The 23,866-nt window shown below is 43.3% G+C and overlaps 1 protein-coding gene across 2 annotated transcripts in view; it reads right to left on the bottom strand.

Moving 5' to 3' along the window:
- The window catches only part of SIRT2 (sirtuin 2), a 179,039-nt gene that overhangs the window by 88,146 nt on the left and 67,027 nt on the right, over window positions 1-23,866 (bottom strand). For both annotated transcript variants that reach the window (XM_086952009.1, XM_086952010.1), the window contains one exon: window positions 6,391-6,459. In XM_086952009.1, coding sequence (XP_086808135.1) covers window positions 6,391-6,459 — 69 coding nt within the window. The remainder of the gene's footprint in view (window positions 1-6,390; window positions 6,460-23,866) is intronic.

Below are 23,866 nucleotides of genomic sequence, written 5' to 3'. Positions count from 1 at the left end.
AACAGTAGGAATCAAGGAGAGGGAACCGTAGTCTTTCTAAGTGAGGATGATCGAAGCGCACTAATCGTGAAAAGTGTGATCAAAGGACCTTTGATAACATCCCTTAGGCACTCAGGTAGGTGTAATCCTCCACAAAATATTCACTGAAAATTCGGTGTTATTCAACTAAGTTTATTACTCATATTTCAAGTTCGTAATATTTTCAAATTCAAACGATGTATCCACTGCCATAATGCATATTAATATTCGCATTCCATATTAATATTCTTGCTCCAATGCATTTCGGGCTACCAGCCCTTCATCGGGGAGCCTACACAAGAAAAGACGAGCATATCTATCAGACTGTTTTTCAAATGTAAGAAAAGAAAAAAATGATTGTAGTGATAGTCCCTATAATCCAGAATGTTCACCGAGTGACAAAAAAGATCATGTGTGAACTGTAACAAAAACGCGGTGCTTAACCTGGGAGTTGTCGTTCGATAGTGAGAACGAGTTTAACTGTGCAATGAGACAATGTAACAAGGAACGTGATGCTTAATCAGAGAGTTACCGATCAATAGTGTGAACTGGTTTAACTGAGACATGAAACGATGTAGTTCACCCAGTTACCCAAGCTAGAGAGCGTGCTGCGCCAGGAACGGTAAAGCGGCATGCAAACTTACTTATGGCGGAGTTCTCAGCGTTTCGGAAAAGCGCCGACCGCAGACCGGCAAGGTGTTCCGGAAATGCGGTGATGATGTTATTAGTTAACGTGAATGGTTAGTGCGTGAACACGTGATCGCAATTAAAAGAGATGAAAAGAGGACTGAAACGTAAACATGTATAGATGTGAGGAACAATAAAGTACAATGAAGTGCATTAATGTGAGGAACAATAAAGTACATTGTGGGGCTGTGGTTGGGGATATAAAAACAACAATTAGCGTGATAAAACAAATGAAATGGAAAACGTCCATATTGACAAAACCACACAATGGAGGTCGGATCAGAACCAATGCACCCTCGTGGTGCAATTATACAGTTGTACTGTTATTACAGATAACATGAGAATTCGATCCGTTCGTTCAAGCCGAAGGGCCTGATCGAATTTAATTTATAAATCCAGAAATTTTCTCTCTGTAGTAGTGCCCTATTGTTGTCTCTTCCTTCCAATTTCTGAACAATTTCCAATGCCATGAATTTCAATTGGGCTATGGTATGGTTAGAATCCAAAAAGTGTGACGCTATGGATGATTTGAGATTTTTTGTTCGGATGTTCGATTTGTGTTCATTGACACGGGTTTTCAACTTGCGTTCCGTTTTGCCCACGTACACCTTCCCACATGGGCATTTGAGTAGGTAAATTAAGTTAGTAGAGTCGCATGTAGCCGTGACCTTTAGATTGATGTTGTAGCCTTTCATGGGGTGTGATAATTTGTTGCCTGTAATTACATTATGGCAGTTGTTGCAGTTATTGCATGCTCTGGTGCCTTTGTGAATCATGGGTTGTTCTGTGGGGTATTTGAGAATTTCTCCCAGGTTTTTGCCCCTTGTATATGCAAATATTGGTTTGGCTTCAAACATGTTATTAAAATCTGTCTCTAATTGTAGCATTGGCCAATGTTTTAGAACAATCTTTTTGTACATTGAGCTGACATTGGAATATTTAGAAACAACGACCATCCGGTCATCTTCTTTTTTCTTGTTTGAAGATTGTAGAAGTTCTTGTCTGGGCAAATCTTTTATTTCATCTTTGGTTTTTACAAGTAAATCGTCTGGGTATTCTCTCGCTTTGAAGCGGTTGATCATTTCATTCATTCTGTTCTCCAGAACTGTGGGATCCGAGATAATTCTTTTAACTCTCAGCAGTTGAGATTTGGGTAAATGATTTTTTAGAGATGGTTGGTGAAAACTCGAATAATGTAACATATTGTTACGGTCAGTTGGTTTTCTGAAGATGTCTGTAGTGATTTGGTGATCCTTTATGGTAATGCGGACATCCAGAAAGGTTATTGTGTTTGAGTCAATGGTCCAGGTAAATTGAATGCGTTGATTGGCTACGTTTAGGTTGGTTAATGCAAGTTCCAAGTTGTCGCGTGAACCTTTCCACAAGATGAATAGATCATCTATATAGCGTACATACATCTTTAAATGAATCTTCCACAACGGGTTCTGCCAGATATTGTTATTCTCAAACTCTCCCATGAAAATGTTCGCGTATACTGGGGCAGCCGAATTGCCCATACTGGTGCCCACTAGTTGCAAGAACCACTTATCTTTGTAAGTGAAATAGCTGTGGTACAGCGTAAATAGTGTCAACTCCATCAGGAATAATTTCAACGATTCCTCTATATCCAATTTCATGATAGCTTGTTCCATGGCGTCTATACCTTCCTGATGTGGGATGGAAGTGTATAGCGAAAATTCGTAGGCCTCTGGGTATTCGCAGATTTTTATGATATTTCACTAGGGTGTTTGCGTGTAATTTCTGGTTTATTCTACGTTTCGATAGGTATAAAAGCTGTTTTATGTTCTGTTCCTTACTCCTAGCGGTAGAAGCTTGTGTTATGTCGTCTTGGATTAAGGCATAAATCCTTGTGGCTTCCTCGTTGGCAAAGGCAAAAGTATCTGCCCTGGCTTCCGTAGATCAATCGTGAAAAGTGTGATCAAAGGACCTTTGATAACATCCCTTAGGCACTCAGGTAGGTCAATATCTAGATCGACACCTCCAACCCATCGTTCAGTCAATGGCTAGCTACATTCGGGACACTACTGACTTTTTGAGGAGACTACAAGACATACAAATAGATCCCAACGAGCAACTATGGCTGTGCACAGCAGATGTAAGTTCGCTATACACTTCCATCCCACATCAGGAAGGTATAGACGCCATGGAACAAGCTATCATGAAATTGGATATAGAGGAATCGTTGAAATTATTCCTGATGGAGTTGACACTATTTACGCTGTACCACAGCTATTTCACTTACAAAGATAAGTGGTTCTTGCAACTAGTGGGCACCAGTATGGGCAATTCGGCTGCCCCAGTATACGCGAACATTTTCATGGGAGAGTTTGAGAATAACAATATCTGGCAGAACCCGTTGTGGAAGAATCATTTAAAGATGTATGTACGCTATATAGATGATCTATTCATCTTGTGGAAAGGTTCACGCGACAACTTGGAACTTGCATTAACCAACCTAAACGTAGCCAATCAACGCATTCAATTTACCTGGACCATTGACTCAAACACAATAACCTTTCTGGATGGCCGCATTACCATAAAGGATCACCAAATCACTACAGACATCTTCAGAAAACCAACTGACCGTAACAATATGTTACATTATTCGAGTTTTCACCAACCATCTCTAAAAAATCATTTACCCAAATCTCAACTGCTGAGAGTTAAAAGAATTATCTCGGATCCCACAGTTCTGGAGAACAGAATGAATGAAATGATCAACCGCTTCAAAGCGAGAGAATACCCAGACGATTTACTTGTAAAAACCAAAGATGAAATAAAAGATTTGCCCAGACAAGAACTTCTACAATCTTCAAACAAGAAAAAAGAAGATGACCGGATGGTCGTTGTTTCTAAATATTCCAATGTCAGCTCAATGTACAAAAAGATTGTTCTAAAACATTGGCCAATGCTACAATTAGAGACAGATTTTAATAACATGTTTGAAGCCAAACCAATATTTGCATATACAAGGGGCAAAAACCTGGGAGAAATTCTCAAATACCCCACAGAACAACCCATGATTCACAAAGGCACCAGAGCATGCAATAACTGCAACAACTGCCATAATGTAATTACAGGCAACAAATTATCACACCCTATGAAAGGCTACAACATCAATCTAAAGGTCACGGCTACATGCGACTCTACTAACTTAATTTACCTACTCAAATGCCCATGTGGGAAGGTGTACGTGGGCAAAACGGAACGCAAGTTGAAAACCCGTGTCAATGAACACAAATCGAACATCCGAACAAAAAATCTCAAATCATCCATAGCGTCACACTTTTTGGATTCTAACCATACCATAGCCCAATTGAAATTCATGGCATTGGAAATTGTTCAGAAATTGGAAGGAAGAGACAACAATAGGGCACTACTACAGAGAGAAAATTTCTGGATTTATAAATTAAATTCGATCAGGCCCTTCGGCTTGAACGAACGGATCGAATTCTCATGTTATCTGTAATAACCGTACAACTGTATAATTGCACCACGAGGGTGCATTGGTTCTGATCCGACCTCCATTGTGTGGTTTTGTCAATATGGACGTTTTCCATTTCATTTGTTTTATCACGCTAATTGTTGTTTTTATATCCCCAACCACAGCCCCACAATGTACTTTATTGTTCCTCACATTAATGCACTTCATTGTACTTTATTGTTCCTCACATCTATACATGTTTACGTTTCAGTCCTCTTTTCATCTCTTTTAATTGCGATCACGTGTTCACGCACTAACCATTCACGTTAACTAATAACATCATCACCGCATTTCCGGAACACCTTGCCGGTCTGCGGTCGGCGCTTTTCCGAAACGCTGAGAACTCCGCCATAAGTAAGTTTGCATGCCGCTTTACCGTTCCTGGCGCAGCACGCTCTCTAGCTTGGGTAACTGGGTGAACTACATCGTTTCATGTCTCAGTTAAACCAGTTCACACTATTGATCGGTAACTCTCTGATTAAGCATCACGTTCCTTGTTACATTGTCTCATTGCACAGTTAAACTCGTTCTCACTATCGAACGACAACTCCCAGGTTAAGCACCGCGTTTTTGTTACAGTTCACACATGATCTTTTTTGTCACTCGGTGAACATTCTGGATTAAGGGACTATCACTACAATCATTTTTTTCTTTTCTTACATTTGAAAAACAGTCTGATAGATATGCTCGTCTTTTCTTGTGTAGGCTCCCCGATGAAGGGCTGGTAGCCCGAAATGCATTGGAGCAAGAATATTAATATGGAATGCGAATATTAATATGCATTATGGCAGTGGATACATCGTTTGAATTTGAAAATATTACGAACTTGAAATATGAGTAATAAACTTAGTTGAATAACACCGAATTTTCAGTGAATATTTTGTGGAGGATTACACCTACCTGAGTGCCTAAGGGATGTTATCAAAGGTCCTTTGATCACACTTTTCACGATTGTTCCAATATCGCCCTGGGTGTTGGGCGACACCTTAGAGCACCTATCATCATAACTAACCGTTTGGAAAACCATATCAACAGCAGTGCACGGGTTTCCCCATACATAACTTTGCGAAGCGCACTAATGGCATCCATTGATGTGGTAAAAACATCAACATGTTTTTTAAAAGTTTTTGTGGTATCACCATTGTGGATATGGGGAATTGCAAAATGAGATAAACATGCTCACTGAAGAAAACCCCATTATACTTAGAAAGAAGCAAACAGTTTCACAGCTCACACCCCACACTATCCAACCACCTGCAAATGCTTTAGAAGCACACTCACATCCAGTTATCCAGGTCTAATGAACGACTCAGCCCAGGCGAGTTGGTTTTCGCACTCCACTTGCGAAAGCCCTGGTGAAGGTGATTGATAGGAAAATCCTCTCTCAAGCTCACAAGAATGCTTTAGAAAGTCAGAGCTGAATCTTGGTCATTATTTTTACTGGTAAAGTTAACGGTGCTCAGACTCCAAAAACTCCACACGGTCATGCATATGACAGAAAGCTGCTCCGCATAACATATAAGAAGAAGATTAAACCCTCATAATCAGGGTTCGTAGAAGGTAATGAAGCTTTACAATATGTCTGTCCAACAAAGTGTTGCTTCTGGCCTTCAAATTCACAGAAATCTTGTGATTAGATCTGACTCAGGAGATTCAGAGAGGGAAATTCCCTTGGCAGTCACCTTGTCAATGTCTTGACAGTTTCTTTTTTTACCTCACCAGCGGGAATCCCCAAGGCCTCCAGCCCTTCCCTTTTCATTGCAGTCCTGTTCTTATAATCTCTCTTGTTTTCTCACCCTGCTGGCCACAAAAGTAAAGAATGTGGTCACGCCAGTCTATCGACATGCAGTTTAGGAAATCTACAACATTAGAACCTAGGTAGGTATTTAGGGCGAACAGCTCCTATTTCCATCAAGACACTTCCTTTTGCTGAAATACACCAGCACTACTGCTGCTAAGTACTCGGATGCACCTTCTCTCATTTTTTTGCCACCTATTGTGTTTGATTTTCACAATTGCAAGGACTCTGCAGTGTCACTTGGGTCCCGGTGAGAGAACAAGAAGAAGCTGTGCCATCCTGCCTCTAGTACTAGCAAGATCACAGGTTTTGTTTTCAAAGGTGTGTATCAAGAACAAAGAACGGACAATCACTTGTGTTTTACGTCAGAACAAACTCTTACCTGTGTGTAACAGCGCAGAAGCATGTTCTTCTCCTTCAGTAACCGCAGGAAGTAATGGCACACTGTAGGCTGGAAAAAAATTGTGTTGTTCAATTTTCAGTGCCTTCATGGCCTCTCAACTTGAGATAAAGTGTGAGAAACATTTCACATAGTTTACTCTTGTAATCCCATAATGCATTTTATTTATTAAAACGTTTGTATTGATTTTTACACAGAATACAAAAATTTCCGTTGCAGTCATAGCATTACCACATTTGATCTCCTCAACAGAGGGCTGCATTCATAGACCCTTTGTATTACCCTGTCCCATATAAACCCAGACACTCCTCCCCTTTATTGTTTTTCTAGACACACCCACCTAAACTTTCCAAACCTTCTTTTGAGACTCCTTGCTGAAACAGAGGCTTTCCTACTGATCATTCCATTCACATTGATGGTCTGGGGCACCCTATTGTTTGGCTTTTTCTATCCTAGCCATGCCTAAACTGGGCCCTCTGATCTGGACATTCAGCCACCTCTCATCTTTGCCAGGGGGGCTTTTCGTAAGCCACAGTTAGCCAATTATGCTGCAGATCTTTTCAGAGTTCATGGGCAGTGGCACCCTCCCAGAAGACACTCTAAAATGTAACATACTCTGTCTACAAATTTCTGTTCAATTAGTAGAGCCATGTTACTATTGATTGGGCTTTATCTTTCAGGGGATTCTTCTCCCAGTCTCCCTTCAACTTTTCATAGTTTGTTTTAAGAAAATAGTGAGTATGTTTTGGATATTGGATCTCTAGGCCTATCTACCCTAGGTGCTTATGTTTAACCCCTTAAGTGCTGCCTCGGTGCATTGGCCGACGGCAGCACTACCTCCCCAGTGCTGCGCACGACCATTGAACGTCCATTCAGCACTAGTTCTAATGGACAGCGCAGCACTGGGGAGGAATGTTTAATAGCAGCTATGAGGTTAAGTGTTTAAAGGCTTGTATCACATAACAAGACTGTACTTAAATGTAAACAATGGAACGACGGCTGAGATTACCTAAATAGTTTAAAAAACATCTGGGAAAGTTATGAACCTTAAGTTTTCAAGCATGTGTGTTTTCATCTGCACAAGAAATCTCACCCTTGGCATTATTATTTTAAAATCTGGAGACGGTCCTTTTCTTCATTGTACCAAGAAACACCATTGGACATAGTGGGCCATGGGCTGTGTTTTCTATACGAAGCTAAATCTAGGCAAAAGTCATATAAAAATAATGGTTAACAAAGGCACAGGTTCCATTCCCTTTAACTTCTTTCGTGTGTGGATAAAAATTAGGCATGATTAGCAAATGGTCTTTAATGATCCTGTCGTAATTTGACAATGGCCGGGTTAGCGCTTAGCTTTGCTACACGTTATTTCCCTTAACTTGGCCATATTAGAAAACGCCATTTTGTATGTTACGGCGGCCATTTTAGGGAACGAGCGGCCTCGTGGTCAGCATGCCCTTTAGTCCGTTGTCCGTACCACTGACCACTCGGCTTTGCCCAGCAACAGGCTATTTTTAGCAACGGTCAAGCCTGTACATGCGCAGTCCCCACTGACCAGTCACCCCTCAGGAATGTTCCGCCAAACTGACCAACGGAGTTGTAACTCCTCCCATGAGTTGGCTGTGTTCCAAAAATGACCATATATGTACATAAAGCTGTGTAACTCTGTACTGCCTACCTTTTATTACCTGTAAGATTGTATAAAAGAGGCATTCACAACAACGTTCGGGGTGATACTTCTTGCATTACCGAAGGGTGCTTTAGGAATGTACCACCACCCCATGGGGTCTTAATAAACTTGTTCTTTGTACTTTTCAGTTTCCGTGCCAACAGTTCTTTCGGTGTAAGTGGGTTATCTACGGAGCATGTAGGCCTTGGGAACCCGATACCACAAATTGGCGACCACGAAGGGACTCATCGGCGACTCGGATGCCCGAAGGAGAGGTCGTGACGAAGGATTGGAAACTCGCCATGGACGCGTACGCTGCCACCGAGTGACCCGAGTCTTGGCACCCACGGTGTTTTCTTCCTTTCCTTCTGATCTGACCTTCCAGGTGGCGCCGGTCTCCGACTGAGTTCTTGATCGTCTGTGTTGCTGGATAAGCGCCGTTTGGCTGATTCGATTAAAGACCTTGGCAGTTGGAACCTGGATATTTGATTTGGGTAAGACTTGTGATCAGTAAGGTAGTCTACGGACGCTTACTGAAGTTCTATGATTTGTGTTCGGTAAGGTAGTTTTCGGACGCTTACTGAAGTTCTATGATTGTGTCTATGATTTGAGTTAGCTAACATTTTGATTTTGTGAATTTTGAATATATATATGTGTAGTGCACTTCACATAGGCAGGCATGTAGAGATGTTTCTCTAATTTGTTTCGTATTCTGAGCGGCACATTTGTGTGAAGTACTGTAAGTGCCATTTATATGGTATCACGCTTTCGTGATACTTTTTGAACATGCCTGTTTTAAGCACACTCCGAGGGATGTGCTGTCTTGGAAATGGTACCTCAATTAGGTTAGCGGAATCACAGCCGGAACCCCCCCAGAAGGAACTCCAAACCGTGAAATGTACATAAAATTTGGCCTTCCCCCTATAATGTACAGTAAATTATGGCATAAATATACCAAGACCGATCCTGAATTGCAATGGCCACTACATGGGTCGTTTGATTTACGAAAGGTTCAGTTTGTGGAGCAATGTTTGTTTCAGCGCAGGTCTAGACAGAATATGTTTGAATGTGTACGAATGTGGGAGAAAGCGGTGCGTGAACGTATGAAACGTGAAGTTGCCTTGGCGGACAAAGAGCAGCGCAAGGCTGCTCGAGATAAGGCTTTACAGCTTGAGGAAAAGGAGGCGCAGGAAAAGAAAGAGAGGGAGGAGCGGGAACGAAAATTGCAAACGACCGGTCAATTTCCTATTCGACGACCACTTTATCCTGTCCTTACTAATGAAATTGATGATTTTTCGTTATTAGATCGATCGCCGCCTCCGTACGTTCTTCCTACGGCTCCGACTGCAGATTCTGATGACGAAGGACAGGATAAGTCGGAAAAAGGGGATAAGTCCAGTGTCAGGTTATCCGCGGAGAGAGCTGCGGACTTGCGTAGTTGGGCCCGTAAATTGAATTTAAATTATGTAACTGTGTCCGACGTCACTGCCGAGAGGGGTAAATGGTCAGAACGAGAATTGATGTGTTTTTTGCATACGTTTGCTGATGAAGTTGTTACTACATTTCGTAAATATTCAGAGACTTTAAAACCAAAAGTTGTGTCGGTTCATCGTGAGAATTTGGATAAAGGTATATTTGTTCTTGCAGATGTCGATGAATTTTTCAAACAACTGATCACGCTCCGGAATGAGGATCCAAGCTGCGGGAAGCAAAGAAAACGGAGTCTGCGCCGGGGTCACAAGAGCAGATTAAGGAGTGTTCTCTCCGGGGTTCAGATAAGAATTCTAAAGTGCATGTTATGCCTATGCGTGAAGCTGCGCCCTTGTATGTTCCACCTAAAGGGGACGGTACAGATGAGGATAAAAGATCGAAGGATGCAAAGGGGTATTTTATATATAATTGGGTGTATACGCCTTGGAATAGAGCAGATGTTATGGCGCTGAAAAATTCTTTACCTGATCTTCGTAAAAATCCAGCCGCATTTTATGAAGGGGTGGAGGGGGCCATTTCCTCTTGTGTTATGACTCTTGTTGACATAGATCTGTTTTTTGGGTTAATTCTTCCACCTGATATGTGGAGATTGATTCGTAAAAATAATGATGAAACAATACTTGGGGGTACGTGGAAGGAAATAAACCAGGCAGATTTAGACAGAAAACCTGCATGTAAGCCATGTGAGTTGATTCTAGGCCTCCCAGCGGCTATCTTAACTAAACTGAAAACGCTTGTTCCTTCTAAAAAGATTGATTGGACCATGCTAGCTTCATGCAAACAAAAGTTAGATGAAACGGTGTCAGATTTCTTTACACGCTTCGAAGAAGCGTTTCATGATTATAGTGGTCAATCGTTAACAGACGATACGGGTAGGCATTTGTTTGTAGATAAGTATGTGGCTAATCTCCTACCGGAGATTGCAAAACGGTTAAAGTCGAGTGAAAGTTCCTGGGCCACGGCGACCCCTGCGTCTTTGTTAACTATGGCTCAGTATTATGAGAGGCAGGAATTGGAGGCTAAAGAAAGTGTCGATAAAAAAGCGAAGGAATTGAAAACGAAGGTGATGTTGGCGCAGGTTCGCGGAACGCAATCTAGAGGGAATGATAGAGGCAGGCGAGGAGGGGGTACTGCGTCGTACGGGCGTACGGATATAGCGGAGGACCAATGTGCCTATTGTAAGGAGTTTGGGCATTGGGCTGATGATTGTCCGGTACTTCGTGAGCAACGTAGTCAGAGTGGTCGAGGAGGTGGAAGGACAAGGAACAGTTATTCGGGGGCGAGAGGTGGTTGAGGTGATCGTGGTAGATTTGAAGAGAGGGGCCGTGGCCAGGATGAACGTAATACCTTTGATAGACGGAACCAGTATCAGATATCGGAGGGTGAGAATGTGGAGCATCAGGATTACATGCATGCATAGGACTGCGTAGGATGGGGTACGGAATCAGTTGAAGTGCCAGTAGATCAGAGTGGTCCATATGTATCAGCGGGCATTTTAGGTTCTACTGATCAGTTTTTAGTCGACACAGGAGCTACTCGTAGCGCTTTGTCTAAAAACTTGGTTCCGAGGGCTCCCCTGTCTGGCGACATGATAACTTGTATAGGGTTTGATGGCACACCCTCTCCTAGCCCATTATCGAAGCCTCTTGCACTTTGTCTTGATAAATTTTTCAGTTTTGGTCAATTTTTGTTGTCACCCTATACCCCAGATAACATTCTGGGCATTGATTTGCTCAAATATTTTCGAGCAACGATACGTTGCGCTCCGGAGGGAGTGCGAGTTATTTTGAACGACAATTATCCAGATTCAGACAGATTTTGCACTATTCAAGAAATTGAAGCATTAGCCTCTCTCCCGCACACGTTATGGGCGACCTCAGACACGGATGTGGGACAGATGCTTATTCCACCTATTCGAATCACTGTCAAGGAAGGAGTACTTTTGCCACGTGTACCACAGTATAAGATTTCCAGGGAAGGTGAAATTGCCCTGACGCACATTGTTCAAGATTTGATCATTGCAGGAGTAGTGGAGGAGGTTCCTTACAATGTTTGCAACAGCCCTATTCTTCCGATCCTTAAGAAAGATACTGACGACAAGGTCTATCGATTTATTATTGCCTTGAGAGAAATTAACAAAATTGTCATTCCCCAATACCCGGTGGTGTCCGACATCACGACATTACTCACATTGGTTCCCCCAACAGCGATGACCTTTAGTGTCATTGACCTTAAGAATGCGTTCTTTTCCATCCCCATCCATCCTGATAGCAGATATTTGTTTGGCTTTACGTTAAATAATAAATCGTATAGATTTTGTCGCGTTCCTCAAGGTTACACTGAGAGTCCGAGTATCTACAGCCAGGCTTTCAAAAGACAGCTTGATTCTTTTGAATTGCAATCTGGAGTTGCCCTTATCCAGTATGTCGATGACTTATTGTTAGCTGCAGACACTTATGTACAATGCGAGGAGAGCACACTTGCTTTGCTTTCCTTTTTGGCCCAGAACAACCATAAGGTTTCAAAGAAAAAGCTTCAATACTGTAGACCCAAGGTGACCTACCTCAGTCATCTTTTGTCTAAGGAGGGGCGTGCATTAACATCAGATCGAATTCAGGCGATTTTAGATACACCAGTCCCCCGCACTCAGAGAGATGTGCGCGCCTTCATAGGATTAACGTCCTTTTGTAGACAGTGGATCATGGGGTTTTCGCACATTATAAAGCCTTTGTTAGCGTTACTGTCCAAAACTACACCAATGCCCCTTGAATGGACAGATGAATGTCAAAATGCTTTTGATCAACTGAGACAAGCCCTTTGCTCTGCACCCGTGTTAGGTACACCAGATTACACAAAGATTTTCACATTGTACGTGCACGAGAAAGATGGGTGCGCGTTATCAGTGTTAGTGCAGGCACACGGGGATAAGCAGAGGCCATGTGCGTATTTTTCTGCTATTCTTGATCCTGTAGCACGAGGGTTACCGGGGTGTTTCCGAGCAGTTGCAGCAACAGCAGTAGCTATACGGCAAAGTGAGGGAATAGTTTTATCGCACAAATTGTTGGTGTTAGTTCCCCACGCAGTAGATGCCCTGTTGAATCAAACGAAGACACAGTATCTCACGAGTGCACGTTTGACAGGATATGAGCTTACACTTCTGGCGCCACATATCACACTGAAAAGATGCGCTACCCTGAACCCTGCCACTTTATTGCCCTATCCGGTCGAGGAGGGTCAGGAAGAAAAACATAATGATTGTGTTTTCCTGACCGAGGAACAGACAAAGGGTCGTGTCGACTTACAGGATATGCCACTTCCAGATGTGGATGGGGAACTGTGGGTTGATGGATCGTGTTTGAGGCTGCCAGATGGTACGACGTCCGCAGCATATGCGATCACGACACTTAAGACAGTGGTAGAAACAGCACGAATACCACAAAAATCGGCTCAGGCAGCAGAGCTGATAGCCTTGACAAGAGCCTGCAAATTGAGTGCTGGCCTATGTGTGAACATATACACAGACAGCCGGTACGCCTTCGGAGTAGCGCATGATTTCGGGCTACTCTGGAGAGAACGTGGGTTTTTGACTTCTCATGGAGTACACATTATGCACGGAGAACTGGTGCGTGATCTCCTAAACGCGTTGCTTTGTCCAAAGAGAGTAGCGATAATTAAATGCAGTGCCCATAAAAAGATCACTGATAAAGTGGGTCAAGGAAATGCTTTTGCAGACAGCATAGCAAGACAAACGGCTATGTCCCGAACTGACTCCCCCATGTATGTAACAAAATCACAGGCTGAGCGATGGTATGATGCTAGAGCAGAGATACTAGATATCCAAAAATCAGCGACTGAATCAGAGCTTGCGGCATGGGCAGCAGATGGGGTGTTAGATGATGAGGAAGAGAAGCAAGGACATGGAAAGATGGAAATTGCCTGCAGCTTACTTGCAGGCGATGGTTCAGATGACACACGGATTAGCGCATGTGGGAGCTCTTGCAATCACTCGATTATTAACACGAGTTTGGGAGCATCCCGAGATTGCCAATACTGCTAAGAGAGTAGTGCAGACCTGTCTGGTATGTTTACAGCACAATCCTGCAAAGGGGACTCACACTCCGAAAGGAGGTTTTGTTCCACCTTCTGCACCATTCGAGGTACTCCAAATGGATTATATCCAGCTTGAGCGCTGCAATAACCTTAAGTATGTCTTAGTGGTGGTGTGTGCTTTTAGCAAATGGGTTGAGGCCTTCCCCACGAAAGATAATACAGCTTTGACAACGGCTAAGGTGTTGCTTAAGGAGTACTTCCCTCGATTTGGAGTTTGCAAATTTTGTGGAGCGATAATGGGCCTCATTTTGTTGGGAAAATTGTGGAGTATGTACTGAAGGGGTTGGGGATCCAGCAGAAGTTTCATGCTGTGTTCCACCCTCAGTCAGCAGGTCTTGTTGAGCGGTACAATGCTACGTTGAAGTTGAAGCTGGCTAAGATTGTGGCGTCCACGTCATTGAAGTGGCCGGATGCCTTGCCGCTAGCATTACTCTCTCTTAGATCAGTGCCTCACTCTCGAACAGGCCTCACACCGTATGAAGTGGTGTTTGGAAGGCCTATGAACATATGGGGAGTGCCTAAGCCGCGATTGATACATGATGTGCCTTGTATAATGATGAACAATTATTTGGCACGATTAACAAATGATTTGCTTTCCATTCACCAACAGGTTCGAGAAGCACTCCCTGACAATTCCACTGGAGAGGCTCACAATCTCCGTCCTGGGGATTTTGTGATGGTGAAATCGTTTGAGAGGGCGAATAGCTTGGAACCGAGGTGGCGTGGCCCCGAGCAAGTCCTCCTGGCGACTCGAACAGCTGTACGAGTGACCAACAGAAAGTGGTGGGTGCACTCAACTCACTGCCGTCGTGTTTCTCCGGATCTGGTGAATCCTGCCGTGCTGACCGACTACAAGGAGATTCTAGATAAAGAAAAGAGCCCAGCTGTGACATCGGCTGAAGTCGAGGGAGCCTTCCCGGACCACACTGCTTCTGGACGACAGCGCTACGATCTGCGGCCAAGATAGGAAGAAGATTTTTGTTTTTCGAGACTGGTTGGTTACCGCTCTGGGGTTTGTGAAACGGAAGCCGGGAATCTCAAGGGGGGGGGGATCAGTTCTGCGAAGAGTAGCGACACCCGTCTTGACCCCGGAGAAGAAAACAACGGCTACCTCAGAGCTCAGCACCGTATTTTTTCTTTTTTAGGTATACTTTTGAGACATTGTGAACTCTTTGAACTATGGCGTCCACTGCATCACGAGACAAAAGAATACTTGGTGCCGTCTTGTTCGTATTAACAATTGTGGTGATAGCAGTAATAGCCTGGGTAGTAGAACTTGTGGTACCTGTACGTGAACATTTGCTGCCGACTACCCCGGCTCCATCTGAACATTTTCACTTCACCTTGCCCTACCATGAAGAACGGCACCGACAGACTTACTTGAATAATAGCTTCATTCATATTCTGCATCATACTCATAATATGACGAACACTTCTAATTGTTGGGTGTGTGGGATGTTGCCTGGTCATCAGAAGAAAGGGGGCACCCCGCTCATCCCACTCCCCTTTTCGCATAATGGTTCCTGCAATGCCTGGTACACTCTTCTATTCACTTTACGATGGCCAACGAAGGGGGGGGGTGCTCTTCCGCTTGAAGAAAGTTTGCTACCATGACCGGGATGGGTATCCACGAGCTGAGGGTACTCGATATGAATGGGAAGAGTACCGCCCCGATAATGTGACTGCACCTCGTGTTTACAGCAATCAAAGGAACATTAATATGTCCAGTACACATGTTATTAATGTTATCACTACTAAGGCAGACCTCTGCATTCGTAATAAAGGTACAATCCCGGTGGGGAAAAGTGAATGTAACACTACACTTACATTTGACAGTCCGAATGGTATATCATTTGTGGCATCTCGAAATACTTACTTTATCTGTGGCAATAAAGGTTATCATCAGCTCCCTTTAGGATGGTTAGGTACATGTTATGTATCCTTTGTATTGCCCCCTGTATTCATTGCCCCGCCAATGTACCATAATGACTACATACTCTATCATGACTTTGTATTGAATCGTGTTAAACGTGCTGTGGTCTTGGACGATATCGACCAGACCGATACTGCTTTGCAACAGTATGTAGACTTTAATTTGGGACTGTTTTCCTTTGTGGGGGCTGCTTTGAATAGTCGGAAAATACGACGGTTGACTCGTGTTGTTGAGGCTGTAGCCAATGATACTGCTATTGCATTGGGGAACATAACAGAAGAACTTCAGATTTCTAGGATTGTTACGCTCCAGAACCGAATGGTTCTAGATGTGGTTCTAGCTGACCGTGGGGGGGCATGTAGAATTATCGGAAGTAGCTGCTGCGTGTACGTGCCTGATAATTCGCCTTCTGTTTATGATGCCATCTCAAAATTGCACAAAATAGCTGCTGAAATACACCCGGACAAAGGAACTTGGACACTTTCCGGGTGGTTCTGGTCAATGCTCACTGCTTGGGGTTGGAAACTACTGACGATTTTATGTGTCATTGTTGGGATACTGTTCTTCGTATGTTTATGTATACAATGTGGTTCTGCCTTATGTTCTATGTGTTTATCAGCTTGCATTCCATCCAGACGCACTCTTGCTCGAAATGAAATGATGCTTCATAAAGAAGTTGCTCAAATAATGTCAATCGATATCGAAGATGAGTATCCCGACTATGTCCACTATGAGGTAGCTTCAGCTAAACGCTAAAAGGGTCGTCTGTCGTAATTTGACAATGGCCGGGTTAGCGCTTAGCTTTGCTACACGTTATTTCCCTTAACTTGGCCATATTAGAAAACGCCATTTTGTATGTTACGGCGGCCATTTTAGGGAACGAGCGGCCTCGTGGTCAGCATGCCCTTTAGTCCGTTGTCCGTACCACTGACCACTCGGCTTTGCCCAGCAACAGGCTATTTTTAGCAACGGTCAAGCCTGTACATGCGCAGTCCCCACTGACCAGTCACCCCTCAGGAATGTTCGGCCAAACTGACCAACGGAGTTGTAACTCCTCCCATGAGTTGGCTGTGTTCCAAAAATGACCATATATGTACATAAAGCCGTGTAACTCTGTACTGCCTACCTTTTATTACCTGTAAGATTGTATAAAAGAGGCATTCACAACAACGTTCGGGGTGATACTTCTTGCATTACCGAAGGGTGCTGTAGGAATGTACCACCACCCCATGGGGTCTTAATAAACTTGTTCTTTGTACTTTTCAGTTTCCGTGCCAACAGTTCTTTCGGTGTAAGTGGGTTATCTACGGAGCATGTAGGCCTTGGGAACCCGATACCACAATCCCATTCAAGGGTAGGGGCAATGCCTGTGGAATACTCTGGTTTCCGCCTTCAGCTTTCATAAAACAAATTAAGGCATGGTAACACATTTGGCACTGGATCATACCACCTGATAATTTGACAACTAAAGCTCAGAACTGGAAAACCATAGTGTTCTTCCGATAAGATGTGATCCGACATCCATACCCAAATCATATTTCTTAATTACTTATTACTCACGTCTCAATGATGAATATCTATCAAATTAAAATCTGTTGTGTTAACTATTTACTGAAGTTTTGTTTTTATGTTCCTCTAATAATTGTCCCGCGAGCCCCTTCACATTTGAGCCCCTAAAACCACTGAGCTAGGCTACTTCTGGGGAGGGACTGCATGCAAAACAGTGGAATGTGGCCTCAGGCCCCGTCCACTCCCACGTCTTTCCTCTTTATTTATATTTGCAGTGTTGTCTTCACATTTTCCCCTTTCATTTTTGTGTTGTCTGATATTTCGCAGTTTCATGCATCCTCCTTGACTTGAGGTATGTCTGAAATATTTTCCAACTAAGAAAGTGTTGCCCTAAAATACTTTTTGTAGGTCCAGTAGTAATATTGCTCTGTTCTCTTAAACAATTGGCAGCATATGAGCAAATGTTATGTTTTTCTCTTGCCTCATAAAAGGAACGATGGTGTTTAAGTTCTCAGCAGTTCATTTAATAAAACGAAATCACTTTCCCCGTCACTGATAACAGTAATGCAGTATACCAATAAACACTGATTTAATTTTATATATATTCAGTTCTACAATTGCATCCCATTTCTCCCCATCATTGATAAATCTCCTGTTTAATTGTTGTTTTTTCAAATTCCCCTCTTTTTGGAGAAAATTCAATTTGTTTGATCTGATTTTAAATCTGAATTGTTTTCTAAAATCTCTTATTACACATTTTTAGCAACAAAATTCACTCCTATTGTTCATCGACATTCTTGTCAGAATGTTGTCCTCTCCTATCCTTGTCGATGGTACAGTAATGGTAAGTACAGATTGGGATAATCCGGGAGACATCTGGCCTATTCCGCTTTCTGACTGAAAGCCATCAAATACTTGGCTATTTAATAAGACTGCCACTCAAGGTTTGACACATAGACAATCTTGCATCTCTTTCTTATACCTTGCTCAATTTCCCAACCACTCTTCTGAGAACCTGATGGGTATGATTCAAAGTATAAAACCATACTTTTCGGGACAGACTATTTAAGGGATCACCTTAGCTACGTATTTATGCCATGGGGCTTGCTAATATATCTTCTTAAACTAATCAGTTATTTTATTTGCTACTAGATGCAATTTTAATGTTCATTCCGTCATAATATGTGCGCATTTTAGAGGTACTGTATGTATAAAAAGAATAATTTGAACTTCTGCTCTTGGCTTGGAACAATTGGTAGGCCTCAGTGATGATGGTGGATTAATTAGAACACTTGTATTAGGAAGATACAGGAGTGGTCTTACAAAATCAAACCACCACATTCAAAACAGTGGGATACATTGTTCGTAGTGATTGACTCGTACATTTTTGCATTTTCAGCACGCTCTGGACTGGTGTGCTTCTGTTCTAGGTGATCGTTCACAAACGGTTTCCCTCGCACCATTGTTCAAAAGGTTTATCCATGTATTGAGGACTGCCTGAGAGATCGTCACTTCTCTCCGATTTGATGTATATTCGGGGCCTTAGCTAATTCGGTTATTTGGCTGTTTTACCCTTGCACATGCTGGTGATACAGAAGTGCTGATTCTGCTTGATAGGCAGGTGCTCCATTCTGTGCCAAGAGTCCAACTTGAGTAAACCCAGTCATATCTCTCACTGTAATAACAAGCTTGAACCTTTTCTATCCCTTCTAAGGTTTTCCTATATTTGCTGTTCTCTTTGTCTTTTTTTACATTGCACTTTGAACAGATAAATACTACTTAATTTTTATTTGCCAGCCTTAAGATGTCAAATGTTTACTCTCCTTGCTAAGCATTTCTTTTATCTTCTGAAATTCTCAAATTAAAACCTTCAAAATATATTTTATCAACAGATCAGCAGAAAATATTCAGTGTTTTTTTCAGCACTTCTGGTGTGCTTCAAATGGGGTCCAGAATCCCTTATTCTCTTTTCACTCATGTTTTTGCATTATAAGCAAATGTTTGTGTGTCATTTTATTTGTTACAAATAGGAACACAAAGTAAACACTTGCTACATTTGGAGTGCTCCAAAAGGTCAAAAGCAGACAAAGAGATGAAGAGTTTACAGTCTTGTTTTTTCAACAGGTGTCCAATTTTTTATTTGACAGGGTTGTACAACATTGTAGTGAGCTTGAAAGAAAAGGCAATAAAAATAGATGCAGTCTTTGATGTATACTTTTAAATAATGGGCAGCATATTTCAAAGAAAATCAATCGATATTGAAAATTAATTAACACAAAATAGACTGTCAAAAATATGTAACTTAAATGTATTGATCTTTGGCCCTCATTATGAGTGGCCTGGTATTTGATGCAATAATTATTGAATCAATTAATTCCAACACTGGAGTGGTAGACATGTATCTGCTGTGGTTATTGTCACCTACTAAGACTTTTGCCCAGAACTTGAGACATATCATGCCACTACAGCTGTGGTATTTTGCTCCCTTTACATTTCGGCAGGTTTTTTTGACACCACAAAGGCGTTTGATACACTGGAGTGGCCCTTCCATTTTCATGTCCTGCCGCATATGGGATTCAGTACCCACTGTTTGCGTAATATTAAGCTCCTTTATACCAGCCTCACCGCCCGTCTTCGCATTAATGGTCAGGTGTCCGACCCCATCAACATTACTCGTGGAACTCGACAGGGGTATCCGCTATCGCCCATGCTTTTTGCCATTGCGATGGAGCCCCTGGCCACTCGGTTACGGCAACACCATACTCACAGAGGTATTGACTTTTCGTCCCGCTCCCTCCTAGTTTCCATGTATGCGGACGATATCACTCTCTATGTCCGTCATCCCCGAAATAACCTTAGTCCCTTGGTGCGGGAGGTTATTCGATTTGGCGGGCTCTCTGGAATTCAGGTAAACTGGAGTAAGTTTGTTCTCTTTCCCTTGACGGATGCTACCCTCCCCTTCATGCCTGATTTCCCGTTTGAGGGTGCATCCGGTCCTACGCGCTACTTGGCCATTTGGCTGAGTAGAGACTTGGATGAACTTTGGAGGTCGAATTTTGGGCGTGCGGTGGACTGGCTAGAATCTAAGATCCCTTTGTGGAGCCGCCTGCCGCTGTCCCTGGCTGGCCGCATCGATATAGCCAAGATGGTGGTCCTCCCTAAATTCGTTTATCTCTTCTCCAACATACTTATTCCACTAACTTCTCATTTCTTTCGCAGGCTACGTTCTCTGGTCGTCTCGCTGGTGTGGGCGTGGCGGCAACCTAGGCTTGCCTAGGATATCCTGACCTTGCCCATGTCTGCCGGCGGTTTGGGTGTGCCTGACTTTCATCTATACGCCCTATGTGCTCAGGCCGGTTTCTTGCATTTTTTGGCTTCACCCTATCAGCCCCACGTTGCGGTGGAATCTGACGTCGCTTCCCCCTGGCCGCTGACTACTGCACTGTTCGCTCCTGCGGTGATCCCCCGGACGGAGGTAGATACGGTCGAGACGCTGCGCTGGGCATGGTCATTCCTGCACCGGCTTTCTGGTCTTTCTCTCCCATCTACCAATGCTATGACTATTATTGATCACCTGGATTTCCCGCCCCTTCAGTCTTCTAGCATGTCTCGTCATGCGGCGCGGCTGGGCCTGAGGACTTTAGCAGATCTCTATCCAGAGAATTCCTTCTACTCACTTCCGGAGTCCCCATGGTTGCAGGACACGCACCTATTCTATCAGTTGCGGGCTACCTGCTGGAAACTGCACCCTACAATCCCACAACCCCCCCCCCACTTTCCCGGCCCTGGATTTCGTATATACTTCCACGTTGCCACACAAGTTGGTCACCAAACTATACGCTTTTGCCCTGTTGTCATCCTCATCTCCTCGACTCGGGCGCGCAAGGTGTGGGGTGCGGACCGTGGCACTGATATCTCGGAGGCCGACAGTCTTTATTGCTGTAGTCAAACTACAAAACTCTCCCCGAACTATAGGCTCCGTTTGATTCATTTCAAGTTCTTGCACAGGTTTTACCGCACTCCCGTGCTTCTCCATCGGCTCGGGCTTATCCCTGAGGACTGTTGTATGAGTTGTGCCGCCCCAGCTGCGGATTTTGCTCATTTGGCATGGCTTTGTCCTAAGGTTCAGGAATTCTGGCGGACGGTTTGCTCCACTATCTCTGAGATCACCGGCGCGGCTGTGTGCCCTGATCCTCTTCTGTGTCTCCTCGGCTTTGTTAAATTTTGCCCTAATGCCTCTCGCTGCCTGATTGCAATGCTTTTGGTGCTAGCCAGGCGTAGAGTGGCCATGTGTTGGGGTCGGCGGCCGGCTCATGGGGTTGCGAGTTGGCTGGAGGACGCCTCCCGCTGTCAGACGCTTTTATCTGAGTTTTGGGATTTGATGCCCTCCAGGTCCCGCCCTGTTGACATTTGGGGCCCCTTGGTTGCCTATCTCCTCTCCCGCTCTCACTCCAGCGGCGCTGCCTCTCCTGCACTCCCCGCCGGCCCTGCGCCCGCGGCGGCCGCAGATGCGGGTCAGTGACTATCCCCCTTCCCTCACTCCCCCAGCGCCTTTGCTGTTTCAGGGGCCTCTCCATTGTTGTCCTTCAATGTGTGTTCCGCGGGGGGGGGGGTACTAACTCCGGGTTCATAGTGCTGAGATAATGTCACTCCCGCCCTGGGGCCTGATTGAACCCCTGTTGCCCATTCCCTCCTTCCCGCTCCCTCCCCGGCAGCGTTGCTTCTCCTGCGCTCCCCGCCGACCCTTGGTACGCGGCGGCCACAGGTGCTGGCCCGTGCCAGGCCCCTAACTGTATTTCCTATTGACGCCCCTGCGACCCTCTGCCACTCTTGGTTATTGTTTTTTATGCACGCCCTTTGGGGTGGACGTGAACCTATGGTGTTCTGGTGCTGCCATTTTATCGATCCTGGATCCTGATGTCACCAAAAAGCTCCTCATTGTACTTCTTTGCCTGTCTTGGACTGTACCTTAATGTTGTGTACTGTGACTCTGCACAGAATTTTGCTCTGTGTCTTGTGTTTCTGTTTTGCAACAAAATTAATAAATTAATAAATAAAATATATTTAAAAAAAACATTTTGGCAGGTTTGGCCAGTAAAAAGTTAAGGGAGATGCGTTTTTTATAGCTTTGGGTATACACCTGGTGTGATAATTCAGATATGTGCTATAATAGGACAGAATCATATCAGTAATTATGTGCCGACTTTCAATAAGGGCCTGTGTGAATTCTGATAAGTAATGTATCAATAGGTTTCTCATTAACTTGAACCTAAACTCAAATCAGACTACATTTAAGTTTTGATTGTATAAATACCCATGATCATTTGGCATGGGAAAACATATTTTGTTAACAGGGAAATCTATAAATTTCAGAAATATGTATTAGTGGATATTCAGTGGTAGGTGAGATACCCACAAAAACGTGTGCCGTATATGGGGCTTATGGAATACCTACCGTGGTAATATTTGTGTACCGCCTCAGTGCAGTGATCGAGATGACCTACCCTCCCTGTGACCTTCCTCTTTGTGTAATGATTGGCTAATACCCCGTTTGTGCTTATTGTATTGTATACATTGTTCGATCCTCTGTATTGTCCACTTATACCGATGATTGTTTAATAAAAAAAATATTTTTTTTTTAAAACGTGTGCATGTCAGGCATTTTTGAGAAAGTATATTGTTGTCGACAATCATATATGGAAATACCATTCACCATGAAATGAGATGCAAAAAAAGAGATCTTTAACATTCTACATTTCTAGGGGAAATATGCCACAACATATTAATCAGAAAAGTTGATGTTGTGAGGAATAATTGGTGGGATTATTATTGTTGATTAAATAATTTTCATAACCACATGGTTCATACAGATACAACACAATCTATATAAAACACACATCCCTGGGTTAATGTAGGGAAAACAATACACGACTTGAGGCAAGTTCCAATAAGCAGAAAAGCCCTTTCATCTTCCAAACCAAATCCTCCTTCTACCTGTTACCTCACATAAGTTGGATCATGAAGGCCACAGCTGAAACACTGTGTTCAGATCCCTAGCTGTTTTCTGTTCCTGCTCTATGTTTTTTACATTTTCCACATTACTTGCATCTTAAGTAATGGACGTTAGTATATGTTAAACCATTGCTTAAGAGCTGACCCTACGGATCTGTCAATCTTCAGACACATCTATAGCTCTTAGAGTGCTAGGAGAGATCGAGCTAGAATTCACAGAACGTCCTGACAACACTGAGAAGATTAATCCATAAATTTAGCATGGCACTCTGAAGAACGTTACAGGTGTTTGGGTGAAATTAAAGGCCAATTATCTTCATTTTCATTTTGGATTTCCCTTTTCAGTTACAACATGCATCAAGATGAACCATGATCTCGTGTGTGACGATATGAAGCTTCACGTTCCATATTGTAGGCCCCTCGGACTAAGAAGGTCTATTAGTAAAAAAAAGAGGATATCACGTGGTGAGGGCCGCACAGACTAAAGGAAGAAACATACATATACTTCTAGAAAACAATTAAAATGTGCTAAATCTTACCCTGAGTAAGCGGTGACACAAAGACACCACAAAACGTGTTAGCTGTTCTATTCTCTTAAATCAAGCAATTCCTGGTAGCTTTGGTCTCTCTGGATACATCCATTCAGAATTACAGATGGATTAATAAAAGCCCTTGAGAGCAATGAAACTACCTAAGCAATACAACTTTAACATATTGAATAAGCCTTGTATTCA

Source organism: Lissotriton vulgaris, unplaced genomic scaffold (assembly GCF_964263255.1).
Source record: "Lissotriton vulgaris unplaced genomic scaffold, aLisVul1.2 SCAFFOLD_945, whole genome shotgun sequence".
In the NCBI taxonomy this organism is placed as follows: domain Eukaryota; kingdom Metazoa; phylum Chordata; class Amphibia; order Caudata; family Salamandridae; genus Lissotriton; species Lissotriton vulgaris.
The sequence above is the reverse complement of the archived record's forward strand: the minus strand, read 5'-3'. Positions and strand labels throughout refer to the sequence as shown.